This window comes from Manacus candei, unplaced genomic scaffold (assembly GCF_025592945.1).
Source record: "Manacus candei isolate 608988 ecotype Guabito, Panama unplaced genomic scaffold, ASM2559294v1 h1tg000050l, whole genome shotgun sequence".
NCBI lineage: Eukaryota > Metazoa > Chordata > Aves > Passeriformes > Pipridae > Manacus > Manacus candei.
In genome coordinates this window covers 19,305,726-19,322,333 of record NW_026138098.1, presented here as the reverse complement: position 1 = coordinate 19,322,333, position 16,608 = coordinate 19,305,726, and the positions used below count along the sequence as shown (strand labels likewise).

The window sequence follows — 16,608 nt, the reverse complement described above, 5'->3', positions numbered from 1 at the left end:
AATATCTGTTTTGTGTCAAATTTGCTTCATGTTGTTTGCAGGCTTGTCCATTTTCAGTTTGATTCCTTTGGTGTATGGGAATTTAGCCTTGTTTTTATAGTATCTTATGTAATATATTTCATAGATTCATCATCTCAATCCAGTCCAAGAACAACCCGTCATTTTTTCCCTGACCTCAAAATGAAGACAGAACTAGGCCTTCTGAGGCCACACGGAAAGTAAGAAGTCTTTCTGAAGATACAGAGATTATCTATGAAGATACTGTACCCATGAGAAGAAGGGGCCAAGGCAAATTAATTTCTCACGATACAGAAGAAAAAAACAGGTTTATTTAGAGACAAAAATATCACTATTTATCTTAATGAATGTGTTATGAGTTAATCTAATGATACATAATTGCTTTATCTGTACTATTAATGCATCATTTTTTCTAAGCACAAGTCAATTCACACTGTACATGTGCCATAAAGTCTGAATAGTATTATGAGCTGTTTACATTAAAAAATCTCATTGCAAAGATGCAGTCAATATTTTGCTCTTTCTGGCCATTCTTCTCTAGTTTTCCAGCAGTGCATACACAGCATTTAAATTGATCCCAAACTTCTGAAATGCTCACTTATGTGTCTGTTCGAGTGATAACTGGATCCAAGATCCTGGTTAATTATGTTCATATGACATAAAGTCAAAATAGATTATTTGGCATTGACCTTGGTGTCCTGCATAGCAAGATTGTTATGTTTTACTCAAGGCCTTTGTGTTTCCAGTGCATTCATAGTCCAATTACCTGTGTTTGGCTAAACACAAGGTTTTAAGTGCCTCCGGACTTTACCTGAACATGTCAAAGAATCAAAGATTTCTTCAATTTCGTAGCACTTACTCCAAAAAATAATCACCTACAGTTAAAAAACCCACGGTGCTTCATTTATTATTTCACTGTGCCTGACTTTACCTTCTAGACGGGAATTTTTGTAACATTCTGGCTAGTTTAAGGAGTTTCATAGTGCTGACATTTTCTCCCTGTTGAAGTGCTTGCACAGTGTAATCAAGTTACTTCTCAGTTGGCTTTCTGATAAAATAAACAGATTGTTCATTTCAGTCACATAGGACATTTTCTCTAACTGTTTTCTTTTTTGTGTCTCTTTCAGAATTTTAATGTCTTTTTGAAAAGGTGAACCCCAGGGCTATACGTGGTTTTCTGGTGTCAGTCCATCAGTGTCACATGCAGAAATCAAATCTTTCCTTATGTGGTTCACTATTCCAGTGTGTATCTTTTCAGAGCTTTCATTAGCTCTCATTACATAGCATCACCTTGAATGCTCATACTGCACCATAAATCCATGATATCCACAAAATTTTTTTAAGAGTTACGGCTTTCAAGGGTGCAGCCTTTTACTCAGTAGGAGCAGCCTCCATGCCTTGTGCAGAGGTACCTGAATTTCTGCATCTGTCTGCTCTAAAATGAACTTTAATTACATAAGTGCAGCTAGATCAAGCCATCTCACCTCTCTCCTTCTGAAAATGCTGTGGGTGTTGCTATGTACAGACTTCTAGTTCATACATAAAGATGTTACATAATGTCAGGCCAAGTGTCAGCTTTGCAGAAACTTTAAAATGAATAGTTTAATTCAGTGGCAATTCCTTTTGAAAGCTGTAATTTGAGGTTTGGAGGGAGAAAGTTGTTAGTTCATGTGATACACAAATATATTAACATTGTCCAATGGTTTCTTTTAATTATGCAGCCTCATGCAAGTGAATTGAAATACTCCACAAAAACCTAGGTACGTTCTAGCTGTTACCTCTGGCAATTAAACTGTGGCCTCAAAGAATGAAACTGGATTTTGGGAAAAAAAGTCCTTAATGCTTTGCTGGCTAGTATCAGCTGTTTCCATGTTTTATCTGTCTTTAATCATCCCATATTAGTATGTCCTCAGTTCTTTTAGGATTAATTAGTGGAATTATCTTGACCTGTGTTTGTCAATAGTAACTTCCTCTAGAAACCTAAACATTGAGCAGAATGGCTTATAGGATGTTCATAGAAATAAAAAGATCTGTTGGAACCAAGAGAGTAAGGGTATCAGTGTCCTCTGGCACCAGCTGACTGCACTTGTGCCATTTCAAATGCAAAGTTTCTCTTTCCAGACGAAGACTGGACCTCCAAATACCAAAGGTCCAGAAAGGAGTAGCTTAAACCACTAAACGAATAGTGGTAGGAGGCCTTGTTTGCATTAGAGAATTGACCAGTACAGCTAAACTCCAAATGAAATAAGCTTTACTAGTAAGAGATGTGTATTCCTTGTGTAGTAAGGGTATTCCTTGAGAGGCACTACCTCTCAAGAGGTGGGAATCTGCACCACCTTAGTATGGAATATTGGCAGCAGAAATTCCATAGCACCTTAGCAGGACAGGAACCTTTCAGTTATTCATCAGAAGGTAGTGCATGTAGTATTCTTCCCCTAAACAACGCAATTCTTAAAAGGGTAAGATTGTGCGTAAGGTTAGACTGTCTCTTGAGCAGGAAACACTCCATATCTTGCAGTATGTGCCACCTCACAGACTTCAGAAGTTTGTTCCGCTCTTGTGCTGCTTATGCTATTGTACAGCTGGTGGGTCAAAATAAAGTATGTGGCAAGTGTAACCTAGGACACAGGGACACTGAGAAAGAGGACTGACAGACACCATGATGGAACATTAGCTCTTGAAGGAGCGCTGCACTTACAAGGGCTACCATAAATGTATCAACAGGGGATTGTGCAGGAGTTAGAGGCACACAGAGACTTTATTTCTATAAAGATTTCTAAAGGAACCACTGCCAAATGTTTTCCATTTTGATGTTCATTGTTTGAAAAGAAAGTTAATGAAAGTTCTGGAAAGAGTTCAGAAGAGAGCTGTGAGAAATTGTTTTGAGGCTTAGAATAAGAAACCAATCTATTTAAATCTCAGCCAAAATGTAATTTGACCCTACTCACTACACTAAAAATACACAGTGAAAGTATTTTGTATAATAGATAAAAAGGATCTAATATAATAGGTTACAGTAAGATCCATTGAACTGAAGCTAAAGATCATCAAATTCAGTCTAGGATTAAGCCACTACATATGAACAAAGAGCACTAACTTTTGGAACAACTACTTGTAGTCTGGTAGCGATATTCTATCACATGAAACCTTTAAAGCCAAATTTATGCATGTTTTTCAAAGATATTCCCAAGCTCAAAACAGAAGTTCCATAGTGCATGGTGCAGAAACTGCTGAGCAAAGTTCTTTGATCTGTGCTATGCAGGAGGTCAGTCTAGATGATCATAGTATTTTCTTCTGTCTTTAATCTATTGAAGTGCATTATGACAAGCTTAACATGTATTTACATGTTTCCATCTAATTAACAGAATGCAAGAGAGTACATTTATAGAAAGACAATTCAAATATTTTTAGATACTACTGTACCTTTAATTTATTAGCTTTTGTTAAAAGCATGTAACAATCTAGAGGATATAAAGTATAATTTACAAAAATATAAATCTTGGTTATTTTATTTTTAGTATTTCAACATATTACTATATTGTATGTGTTACTCAGATAATATGTTTAACAACCTGAAATTCTCCAGCAAAACAAAAATGTGGGATATTACATGTCTTTTGTAGAACGAATCATATATTAGGGAAGGATAACCAAAAATGGCTATGTTAACATATGGTTTATATAAAAAATTATGAACTATACTTGCATTCTGAAGAAAATATACATTTTAAGCCCTTTATTACAGCATTTTTCAGTATAAATATGCAGAGAGAGAGTATGAGTGTTTTAGGCAAAAAGTTTTGATTTTTGTACAAAAGTGATATTCTAAAAGAAGCCTGCCTCTCCAAGTTCACTTCCCATCTTCTTGGTTAACTGAAGAGATAAAATAGTCAGAAAATAGCATATAGAAACATATTTTAGTCCTTTAATTATGGAAAACTTTACACTTAAATTTCTCACTAAACACCAGGTATCTTGGCTAGGTGGGTTAGGAAGACATCTGTAAAAGCACTGAGTTCCTGGAAGATAAATATGAAGGACAAATGATGGCAGTGTGACATATCCTTCCAGGTGAGCACATGTATCATTTTAGTCCCTCCGCACGCTTTCTGTAGAGGAATTGTAGACTTGCATTTGTTCATCAACACAAGTGGATTCATTTCTCATTTACAACTTCCCAGTACAGTCAGGCAGGATGTGTGGGTCTCACTAAAGGTGTGTTTGTATGAACTTTATCGGCAGGCACAAGTTTCAACTGACATGTTGGGATATACCTTTAAAACAACATTTTTGTTCTCATCTAAGAACAGGACACTGAGTGAGCTCATTTTGTCAGGAACGCAGCAGGGTTCTGGGATGCCAGGAATGATTCCTACTGCTTTTACGATGCTCTGAATTGTAGCATGATTTGATGGCCGGACAATCTGGAACAGAGAAGGAAATAGTTATAGCTTCATTTATGAGCAGTGGCTTCCTCAGGTGGACTTGGAAAATTACGACAATTATGGCTTTTTGTTTCTCAATACAGCAAATACATGTGATTGATGCAGCACAGTCAGTCCCTCACACTTCCAGCTTTCCTGTGCTGGGTGTATCCAACAGATATTTTATGTCCCTTATGCTGCCTTCATAAATACCAGAGGAGGGCACTGGTGGCACAGCCAGCAGTCAGCAGCCTGAAGAAAGAATGTCCCTGAATGTACCTGCTAGATGCTGGAGGCAGACATGCAGAAGACTAAGGTGGGCCATACTTCTCAGTTGCAAGATGTTGTATTTTTTTTCTTTAACTTCTTGTCTCACGTGGAAAATGGGTTACTGTAACTATTTCCAAAATAACTATCCCTGTGTTCCAATAGAATTTCTTCTCATGTATGCTAACCTGGAATTAGTTACTTTTTCCAGCAGTAATTACTCTATTTTAAAAGAGCAGAGTACTCCAGAAGTAGTGTCCACAGGAAGGAGTTAGTTTAGAATAGTCAAACAACCTGTGATCTTTGCTTCCCTCTACCTTCCTCACCAGGCTTTGTTTTATTTTCCGCCCTCCCTGCCCCAAGAAAGCCTAAAACTGGGAGAAGATAATAAAAAATCTTGCCGCTTTACATCTATACACTATTCAGGGTACTGAGCCAGAATTTTAGTCCTACTATTGATTCTTGGATGCAGTTAACAACACAAAACCAACACATTTGAATAGAGGAGGCAGCCATTAGGCATAAGAGCAGTAAGAACAAGGAAAGGAAAAACTTAAGATATGTAAATTGTATACTGCTTAGTAGTTTAATGTAACTCTTTTTTTTTTTTTTCACAAGCTACACTACACACAGTCAGGCACAGGTTTACTGGTGACAGATCCTTGCCATTGCCTCAGCATAGCATGGAATGCGTGTACTTCATGAGGCAATAGCATGGCAAGCAGTCCACCATTGAGGCTGAAGCTTAATGATTCCTGTTCAGTTATCATGCTTGAATACTATCCCAGCAAATGACTACAATAACAGTAAGAAAGTTGTGTTAGTCATATCAGGCTTTTTGCTACAATTTCGTGACTTTTCTCACATCTGCACGTATCTGGTGTACGTAGCACATCGCTGTTGGTACGCAGCAGTACATCGGGTGGAAAATGGCATCTGGGGGACAACAGAAAGGGACTCTGCACATTAGATACTTCAAGTGAGAAGAATTATTGTCTCCTGTACCTTCTCTTTTTTTTAAATATATAAGTATATGCAAAACATGATTTTCCACTTCAATACAAAAGGTTATGTAGTCCATGGATAGAACAAAGGAGATATTTTTCAGTATAATTCAGTTTTGATATATTCACATTAAGTGTAACATATCAGCAAATCAGATACAAATCTTGATTGCCATTAAGGCTTTCAGATCATCCTTAACTAAGCCATTACAAGGAGGAACTGTCAAATCCATCCTTGACCCTTCAGGGCCCCAAGACAGCACCCCTATAGCCAAGTCCTAACAAGTGACCAATCCTGCAAAGTGCCTTTCTGTTCATTAGTATCTGTTCATTAGTATGTGTTAGCATAATTAACAACAGCTTGGTCTCTCTTGTCTCCCTTCATCTTTAGATTTCAAAGCTGTGCACAGACAGGCAGCAGTGAGGTAGTCTCATAGCTCCTGTGTGAAGTAGAAATCACCTTCTACCCACATTGGTCATGGCAGCAAATCTGGACAGCAAGAGAGAGACAGAAGGAGTTCTTTTTGTGTTTAAGCAACTGCAGAGTTTAAAAATTCAAAGAATTAGGGCTTCTAGAATCAAGTTCTTAATTTAGCCTTTACGAAAAACCTCCTGAAGTGTTCCTAGTGCCTGTGCTATTTCATATTGTTATTTGAAGCAGTTACAGATCACAATGTGCTACTGAAACAGCATTTGTTGACCCCATGCAGTGGATAACCGTCATTGCCCTCAGTGCCAGTTACTGACTTACATGATTCCTGGCTATGAACCTGCAGAAGATCCTACTAGGATCTTCTCCAGCTGTGAGTATCTAATATCTGCAAGGAACAAGCAGATGCGAGCAGACTAGTGTGAGCTGCTGCCTCCCAAGACAACAGCACTAATTATGTTTCTAATGCCTGCAAGTGGATACACTATACACAAAAATGCTTAGAGAGAAATATGCTTATGATGGACCAGTACTCTGTACAAAATCTGGCTGCCTGAGCCCTATACTGACAGCAGAGCCAGACAGCACACGCACCCCTCATCCAGCCAGCTTCTGAATTTTATCAGCCCTTCTGGAAACCTGGCATCAGTGTTCAGTGATCATGGGCTAGGCTTCACATTAGCCTTTGTACCAATGTGATAAAGTAGAAAGCTTGAAATAATGAGTGGAATGCCCAGTAGTGATAGCACTGAGGAAATGCTAATGTTTTAAATGCTGGCTGCCAAGTTATATACAACAGACCAGGTTCTACCACATGTAGGACTTGAATTTATTTGGTAAATGCAGCACTGCAGCCAGCCATATAACCTATTCTTCCTCCTCACAGTTCAGGGAATAAGAAATTCAGCAGTCAGGTAGGTAAACTTGCTGTCACAAAATTTGTACCCAAGCTGTTGTGTACCTAAATTATGAATTGCAGTCGTTAAAGTAAATGTGCAGAATGAGGTACTGATACTTAAAAAAACGTAATCATACAATGTAATGATTCTCAACACAAGTATATGATTCTGTCTCTGCAGTTGGAAATAAGGTATCTGTTGTCCCTTAGAGGTTGATTGTGTAGACCAAATCTTCATGAATAGCTTCAGTGTGATCTTTACTTAGGAGAGCCAAGATCTCACCTGGCTGACTTAGAGCATATATGCAAGAGCAAAAGGTATTTCTCCCTCCATAATAGTTAGCAATTCTTATGCTCTGAACTGAATCTTCAGTCCTAGCTATTGCTCTTCTTTTGGAAACACTCATTAAAAAAAGCTACACTCTTGAATCTGCCTCCTTTTTTTCCCTCTTAAATATACAAAGCTGACAAAGAGCAGACCTTTTCCAAAGCAAAGCCAATCAATGAATGTATCAAACGCAAAATTCCCACAGCTATGGATCTGTGATTTAGTTACTCTGGGTTTTGTTGTTTGTTTGTTTGTTTGTTTGTATTTTTATTTTTTTTGTTGCTGTTCTTGTTGGCGTTTTTTTGCTTGTTTTGGCTTTAGGGCACCAAGATACAAGTGCAGTCACATTAATTTATACAGAAAACAAGTCTCAAAATAAGAACTAAAGTAAGTGGTTTTAATTTACAAAGGAATCTTTATTATATAGCAAGTAATATTTCTAGATAAGATGTTAAATAAGTGAGCAATATAAGCTTATTCAACTATTCCAGCTAGAAATGGATCCTCTCTTTTATGGTCCTGGCAGCTTTTGTGTTATGCTGTTTTGCTCACAAGAAACCAAATGCGTCAAATGCATCTTTTTTTGAAGGGTGGAGTTCTTTGCTTGGGTTTTTTTTGGTTTGGGTTTGTGTTCTTGTGTAGGAATGGTGCATTAGACTGTGGGTCTATGGCAAATAACCCATATTGCCAGGCTGTGTTTTGCTTTAGATAAGTTAAATGGTGATTACGTTGCATGACCTCTTTATATTACAACAACAACAACAATGAAGTTGTATGTCAGTCTGTGCAAGCTTTAATTTTTGCCAGACCGTGTATCAATTTATGTACACATGGTTCAGCATTGGCCAGCTACACAAGAACACGTTGCCAAATCTGTGCACCCTACGGTGAAGTCTGTATTTTCACTGTTCCTGGACTTAAAACTAGCCTGCATATCTACTCTTCCTGAAATCATACTACTTGTTTCAACACAAACATACATCAGTCTCCCTGTATATAAAGTAGGGCAGATTCCTGTCTCAGAGCCTTGAAATTCTCTGCTGTAAAACACTATCCATTATTTATGTGCCGAATGACCACAAGCAAAAATGTCAGTAGAATAAACAATCAGGCCATTTGTAGGCAGAATTGCAAAATAATGACAGTTTCTAAATAGGCATCTTACGCAGTGCTTCAAATCCTTCCCTCTGCCATCACTTGAAACCCCTATAAAATATTGGTAATTCTTGTCCTACATATGATTACCAAAATTTTTACTTCTTTCCATAGAACACAGAGTGGGAGTGAGCCAAATGTTTGCCTCTCTATTAGCAAATTTCACACTGCTTCTAAGGAGGAATTCAGTATGCTTGGAGTGTTAGAGACAGCTATGTGGCATTTCCAGCCACATAAGGTAAATCAACTTTTTTGTTCCAGCTGTATTAACTTAAGTATTTAGAATTTTGGTAGACAAATATCATTGTAATCAGCATTATTGTTTTCAAATGTGACAACCAGTTTCTTAAAGTTAAAAATACCTCAGTGTCACTACTCTGCATTTTTCTTCTAAAGTGGAATAGAGAAATACTGTGAAAGAGTAGCTTGTTTTATTATCAGCATATAATACTTCATACTTCTCCAAGTATAATAGAGTACTTTGATGATTTAGTGGGTGTGACCATATTTTCATAACCTGTATAAATCTTTATGTTATGGTTTCAAGATATAAAATGAGAAATTGGAAGATAAACCTGAGATATTTTTCTTATTCTTTAGATTAACTTTAAAGAAAACTTGGAATCCTTTGGCATATGGAATATTGCTTAAATTATTTAGGTTGAACAATGCAACAAAACACAGTGAAAAAGGTAAAAATTTTAAGGAAAATCTAACTTAAGAAGTAGTTGGATAGGAAGAACAGTAGGCCTACTTTTTGCAAAGTGACAAGAATAAAAAGACATACTACCTTGGGCATTGGAAATTCACATGCCCCTGCACAGTAGTAGGCATCAAATGATTTGGGAGATATGATCCATTCATTCCAGCCAATATCAGCAAAGTCAACTTTCATGTATCTTCTTGAACAAATCCTCGGCTCATTCCATTGTTTTCGCCTTGCTTTCTTCATTGTTTTCTCATCAAAATTTAACACCTGTGACTTTGTAAATGTTTCTGTATTTTCTTGCCCTTTTCTCCTTCGATCTTTGCGTGAGGCTTTTGGTTTCAAGGATCTGTAGGCATTCTCCCATATGTCATGCTTGTTGTATTTATTGTTGTTATAATGTACTTCTGGCAACTCATTGTTCTGAATTGAGCTAGTGAGGTATGTATCCCTCCTCACCCGAGTATCAGCAGAAGCATTAGGGGACAGATTTGGGTCCCCATCATTGGAAGGAAATGGATCATAACGCTGTAGGGTGCCTGCCACACTGTTAGGTTCAGAGATTGCAAGATCATTGGCATAAACTAGTATATAAGGCAAATGACTGGTGACCTGTTCAGGGAAGCCTTGATGTTTGTCCCCAGAATCAAGCTCGGCACAGAGAATGAGCTCTCCAGCCCTTTTTGATTCTTTTACGATGTGTGAAATGTCCGTTACATGCCAAGCCCCTCGCCTTTGAAGAAGCACAGTGATGTTCCCTTTAACTAGTCCGTAGGCAGAATTCTGGTGGATGCTTTGGAAAACGAGGTTGAGCCGGAGGGCCGGAGGCAGGTGAAGGAGGCGGCAGGATGAGTTCTTTGACCGCTTACAAAACACTTCCCGGTGCCGAGGGCGTTTATCAACATAGAAGTGAAAACTGGCAGCAAGGATCATCTCTGAATCCTGCATAGATGTCAGATTGAAGCAGTACAAGGGCTTCTGGGCCAAGAATTCTGCAAGAGAGCAAGGAAAACATAAATATATTTCTGAGACCAAAAATGGCAGTCAAACCCTTATTTCCATTTAAGTGAATTAACAAATTTTACTTTTCACTTAAATCATTAAGCATAGTGAGCTTATCACTTCAACTTAAAACTATGTTGAACAAGAGGAAAAACCCTCTTAAATATTTAAGAGCAATATTACAATAATATCTGGACTGTTCACCATACTGGGCATCTTTTGTACAGATGAGGGATAAAACTCTTCCCAGAGATTTTTAGTTTCAGAGTGCCTTTCATTCTAGGCAGGCAAGAAAAGCAGTCTTTCCTTCTATTTCATTATAACAAAGTCAAGCTCAGAGAAGCTGTCAAATTTGCCTGTGGCAGAGCTCAGAGCAGTACCTTGCTGAGTATAATAGCAGAAATCAGATTTACAGTTAGTATTCAAGATGGTCTAATCTAAAGCTGACTGCAGATTCCTCAAAGGTCTCCGGGTGCTAACTCTGTGAGGAACAGCATATGAAGTTCATTGTCTGTAAACAGTGCACAAGAGTCATTTCACATGGGGGCTTGATAAATAAGTAGTATGGTACATTTTGGGGGTTGTTACTCTTATGAGCAATCCTCCTTTCCTGTACACATCATGTAGGCACTTTGTTTAAAGCACTGTAAAACATACTTGGTTTCTAAGGCTTCTGTTTTGATCTGCTTGAAGTTAGTGACAACTGCTGTTGAATAGGAGCTGACTTAAAATTCAAACTCCATTTGAAACTGCTTCTTTCTAGCTAGTTGAACAATTTGTGCTCAGCTTACATCTTCACTGCCCACTCAAGGAAGAGGAACAATTTTACACTAGTAACTGTTTACACTATGTTTATTTAAACAGTAGAAATATTTCTTAGAGTGTTAGAATGTAATCCCAGAATCAAAAGACAATGCCTTCACAGTCTATAATTGTGAAAAGTTGCTTTTTAAAAAAATTTTACTAGCTCAACAGTATATGGGAAAATGGTGGCAGAATTGATTCTTATTATCCCAAGCTCAGAGTGCTACTTAGAATGCATCAAAGGATTGCAGTGAGTAAGTTTGCATCTTTAATTAACCCAAGTGGACCATCCCTCTGGGAGCCCTTTCTGACATACCTGAAACATCTCTGGCAGAAGAAAGAAAAAAAACTACCCCACAACAAACAAAAACCAACAAACCCCATAGGCAGGCTTCCCAGAAACACACAGGTTTGATTTTCAATGCACTATGGAGGAGGAGCCACAGAAATTTTGAGAACAACAGAAAGGCAGTACTATTAACTGCCACCTGTCAGAATGTTCTTCCTTTTAAGCAGAGTTTCATTTGAAAGAGGGAAAATAACAGTGCTACATCTTACAAAATTAGTGCTTGCTGTCTCCCAGTTAATGCTGGAGAGAACAATCATTTGGACTAAAGAACAGCAGGTTAGCATGTTCATTAAGCCCCTGCCCACACAGACAGTCTGATGTTCAAATATGCAATTCCCATCTACATCATCTGTATTTTGTTCCTGACACAGTGAAGTGGAACAACTTGCACTGATGCCCACATAATGGTTTCAGTGGCAGAGAGGCTAAAAGAAACACAGTATTCTGTGATAAAACCTGTTTGTTTCTGTCAATGGATTCCTATTAGTAAGCTTTTAATTAACCCTAGTCATATGCACAGGTGTTTATACTATGAAATACCATAAGAGTTTAGATTCTATTCAAGTCTTTGAAGCACAGAAATGTCACCAGGCTACCGATTATTTCTCAGGGTAAGCGAGAGAGTAATTGTAATACTCCCTTTAGAACATCAGGATTTATTAATATTTGTTCATTTCAGAAGGCATATGTTTTTAAAACAAAGTCTATCCACTGCTTCTCTTCACTTGAGCTGTGTACAGTTTAATTTTCTAATATTTCTTTTAGTAGTAGAATGCTTCTAGCACCATGAGCTCTATAGATATGGCTATGAAGCATATGCATCATTAGGATAAAGATGTTTCAAACATCAGTTTCAGATGGGAAAGTAACTTATAATGATAACTCAGAGGACGAGAGGTTGAATTATTCTAAAATCTGCATTCTAGAGTGAAACAAACCCTTTGAAAGTCAAAATTCTTCATAGAACAGAATAAGAATCTGTGATCCTGAGCTCACTCAGGCTTTTACCAAGCTGTCAGCAATGCATTGTTACATTTTCCAGGTCTACTTTGAGTTGAACTGTACTAGATGTATACATTAAAGTTGCTAGCTGTATACACTAAGAGGCTGATTGTATCTGCCTCTGATCACTGTAGACATCTTCAAGTCAGGAATACAGGCAAGTTGTGTGGAGGATACAAGCAAGAGATTGGTAGGAGAAAAAAGGCAAGTGGCCAAAGAAAGGAAATACTAGCTTTTAGTATGTAGCCCACATGGAAGAATGCTGCATTGCAGTAAATGAAGATTAGCAAAACAGATTTACATGGTACTTCTGATAACACACCTGTGAGAAAGGAATATGCAGAGAACCTCATTTAAATAATTTTCAGTGGTGAAATTATGTTAAAGCAAGGTTCTAGAAGCCAGAATTACAGTTCCCTGGTTAATCTTGATTTGGTCTTCTTGCCCACATGCATTATGATATAGTCTTAATTAAATGGCTGCTTTTTCTACTATTCACAAAGGTCTTTGCTTTGTTTAGCAGAGAGGATTGATCATGTTCAGGGAGTGAGCTTGAGCTGCAAGAATCAATTTATAGGGAAGTTCCATGGCTTAAGCAGCACATTGCTGCCATGAAGATTAATTCTCCCCTATCTGAGCAATTTAGGTGAAGTTGTACAATACCTTAATATTTCACATTTGGTCATAAACAATTAACGACAGAGTAACTAATGTCAGCCAATTGCTGCTGTTTTCTAGAGCTACAAAATTCCCTAAAAAACTGTAAAGCACCTAAAGAAATAAGAAACTTGCTGCTTATCAGAGAAATAATGAACTCTTGAGAGCACACACAGAACTGAGCTGGGAGGAGGTCATCAGATGTTTGTGAAGTACTCTTCCTGAAGTGGCAGGCACTGCTACAGGAACTGAAAAAAAAGAAGTTGTATTTGGAACACATGCAAATAGCAGATGCACGTACATTTCAAGTGCCTCACACTGAGTATGGGGAAATACTACACGCTCAGTAACTCAGTCAACACCATGTAAACCCTGTAAGGGATATGTAGGATGGCAATACAACTGGGTAGTTTAGAAGACCTCAGAAATACATATGACAATGGATAAATTTCTGGAATGATGTTTCATATCTCTGGAGCCTTCATCTTGACAACCATAAGTAACACTGATGCTTGAGTGTGCCCTAACAAACAGCTTGAAGCAGCAGGATAGGAATAGACAAGTACAAATTTTCTGAAAGGTATATGATAAAAAGAAAAAAAGAAAGAAGTAAGTCCATTGCTTGGGATAATGAAGAGAAAATTACTGTATCTGTAGTCTGTTTTTCTTATCTCAATAGGATCAGAATTATTATCTGTATTTTATAAAGAATGAATGTTCAACATCTTCTTAGCAAAACATGTAATTTTCTTCTTTCAGAAAAAACCACTATAATTTCTCAGAGAAGATAAACATGCTATCAAATAAGGTTCTTCTCCCCTCCCTCATCTTGCATCATTCTATGGTTAATTTTAGAGTGTTCACCACTTGCTTGAGGAATTACAAAGAAATACAATTTGTTGTCATAACAAAGGAACACTGCAGAGGAGCTTCTGCTTTCATGAAATGTTACTTGAGAGAGGTGGAATCCAGCAGAGAAAGTACACAGGTAGGACAGAGGAGACAGGAGTTTTGGACATAGGTGTGCCTTATTTCCATTGCATGGAAAGACAAGTTACTTCTAGACCTTTCTGCCTTAGTTTCATGATCTGAAAAATGAGTGAAATAATATTGACTTGTAACTGGCCAGCACAGTCTACCTCTGGGTAGAAAATGCTGCTAATTTATTGTTTTAAATTAGAATTACAACTTAGAGTACTTAGACACAAGTAACTTGTTCATCAGATTAACTGAAAAATGAAGAAAAAGAATGTAGTGCAATTCTTGCCTTGTTTCCAAATCTGTCCTGTGGCCCAGGGCCTTATCTGGGTAGCAGCCAGTATCAGCTGCTTGGATCACAGAAAAATAAGTTAGCAGGAGGTCATGGAATAACCATCCACAGTGGAAGTTCCTTCCTAACCACTAGCTAATGATCTAAAGCACAACAATTTATTTCTCTCCCAAATGTCTGCAGTTGCTTCACATCCTAACTCCCAGAATTATAGACATTTTCATTTCATTCTTATCCTTCCACGGAGTCTCCTCCTCCTTGAATATGATTACTTTTTAATATTACAGTTGACACAGGATAGAAATTAAGTTGGGGTGTACAAGAGAATATGAATTATTGTGCAGTATCATAGTAATGATTCCCTAAAACACCGTATGCTGCACTGTATTCTATATACGAACCTTAAATGTAGGAGAAATAGATTAATTCAAAATTTGCTTTTGTGAATTTCAATCCATCAGATTTGTCTAAAAAGAATAATGAATATTTCTGATGAGGTAACAACAATTAGCTTTAGAAACTGATACAGTTCTTATTTTAAGACCTAGTTATAGTTAAGTATGGACTGTAAGAATTAGCCAAAGAAGAAAGATGTTTTCCAGAAAAGACACTTTGAGTGTCCTTGGCAAAGAATAACAAATTTAAGGGCTATTAGCTACACAAATCTCCTTTTTATTATTTAATGTAAGATTGGGATAATGAAAGTGTAGTTTTGACATAGTATATATGTCTCTCCACCCTCATAATAAGCCACATAAAACTGGGAAGAGGGAGGTCAGACATATGTCTTCTCAGGTTTAGGCAGTGCAAGGTATTTAAGATGCCGAGCAGTTTTAGGCGGTCCCGTAGGCGGCACTCTTCCTAGCAGGAACTTGTGAGCCTGCGAGCAGAGCCGGAGGAGAGGACCAGCGGCCGGAGCACTCTCTACTAGTTTCATGCTCCAAGTATTTCTGAAAGAATCTTTCGACCCAGTGCGGTATCCGCTGGGAACAGCGCTTCTTTTGCCGATGGTTTGCATCCACAGCAACGGCGGCTTTCCCGAGGAAGATACTCTCGGGGGAGGGAAGGGAGCCAGGGGAGATGGGAAGCCGTACGCAAGCGGAGGGGAGACACCCTGTCCGTGTAGTTAGCAAAGGTCTCCCCAGCATTCACCCAGCGTGACACCCCGCGCTGTCCATGACAACCTCGCCGCAAACCCATCACTTTAAAGCGAAAGAGGAGCGAGGGGGCTCCAGCGGTGCCCCCTGCGCCCGGCCCGTCTTACCCGGCCTGGCTTTGAAGCTGCGGACCGTGTTGCCGTCGCCGGGCCGGCTCCCTTCCCGGTTGTACTTCTCGTAGAGCTTAAGCATGTGGACAGCTACCATGTCCTGAGCGATGCTGCCCAGCGCAGGGGGCGGCGAAGAGCCGCCGCGGGGGTCGCGCCCGGGGGCGGACGAGTGGCGGGCGGCCGGCGGCTGGACGGGGCAGGCGGGCGGGCTGCCGGCGCCCTCCCCCGCGGGCGAGCTGCAGCCCCCATGGCCCAGGGCCCACAGCAGGAGGCAGCAGGTCAGGCGGGCGGCCATCGGGGGATGCTGCGGGCGGGCGGGCGCGGAGCGGCGGCGGCTCGGTCGCTGCCTGCGTCTGGGGCTCCCGGTCGGCCCTGCCGCATCGGGGCGAGGGGGCGGCGGGGCCAGGGAGGGAGGAGGGAGGGTGGGGGCGGCCCCCCCACCCCCGCCGCTGATGCCGCCTCCACCGGGCCAATCCCCGGGCCCGGGGGCGAGGAGCTGCGGGCCGGGGGCGGCGGAGCCGGGGCAGCTCCGGGGGTCCGGGTGCAGGGGGAGTCGCGGGAGGGGACTCTACATTCCTCTGACTTTGGGCTTTCCCGCTCCTTAAAGCTTAGCGGGAAAAGGATCTAAATTAATTAGCGCCCAGCCGCCGGTGGGAGACACATGTCACTGCCGCCGCTGCGGCATCGAGCGCTGCGGCAGGACGGCACCTTGGCTGCCTGCGCCAGCGGGGGCGTGGGGGGGCTTGGAAATAATTTCTAAAAGATAGGAGCAAATAGGTACCAAGCGGGCAGGCAAGGGTTAGGAAAGGTCGGGAGGGTGGGTGGATGGCGGGGACAGCATGACAAGGGAAGGGTGCGCACATACGTGCCGAAAGTGGAAGACTCTGCTGCTTCGATCGGCAGAGTTGACAGTGCTGTCTTGTAAAGGCAACCCTGTGAATAGTGTTTGTTTCAAGGATCCCGGAGAAAAGAGAAGTCCCCGGTGGGTCCATACTCTAGAAGACCCAGTGTGAACTAGCCAAGAGTG

General features: G+C 40.0%; 1 protein-coding gene across 1 annotated transcript; it reads right to left on the bottom strand.

Annotated features, from left to right (window-relative positions):
- Positions 1 to 3,422: 3,422 nt before the first annotated feature.
- Positions 3,423 to 16,228, bottom strand: GDF10 (growth differentiation factor 10). The gene is made up of 3 exons (XM_051800157.1): positions 15,579 to 16,228; positions 9,315 to 10,222; positions 3,423 to 4,442 (listed from the first exon to the last, which is right to left on the bottom strand). The coding sequence occupies exons 1-3, from the start codon at positions 15,874 to 15,876 to the stop codon at positions 4,251 to 4,253; spliced, it is 1,398 nt and encodes a 465-aa protein (XP_051656117.1). The 5' UTR covers positions 15,877 to 16,228; the 3' UTR covers positions 3,423 to 4,250.
- Between the last annotated feature and the right edge of the window lie 380 nt (positions 16,229 to 16,608).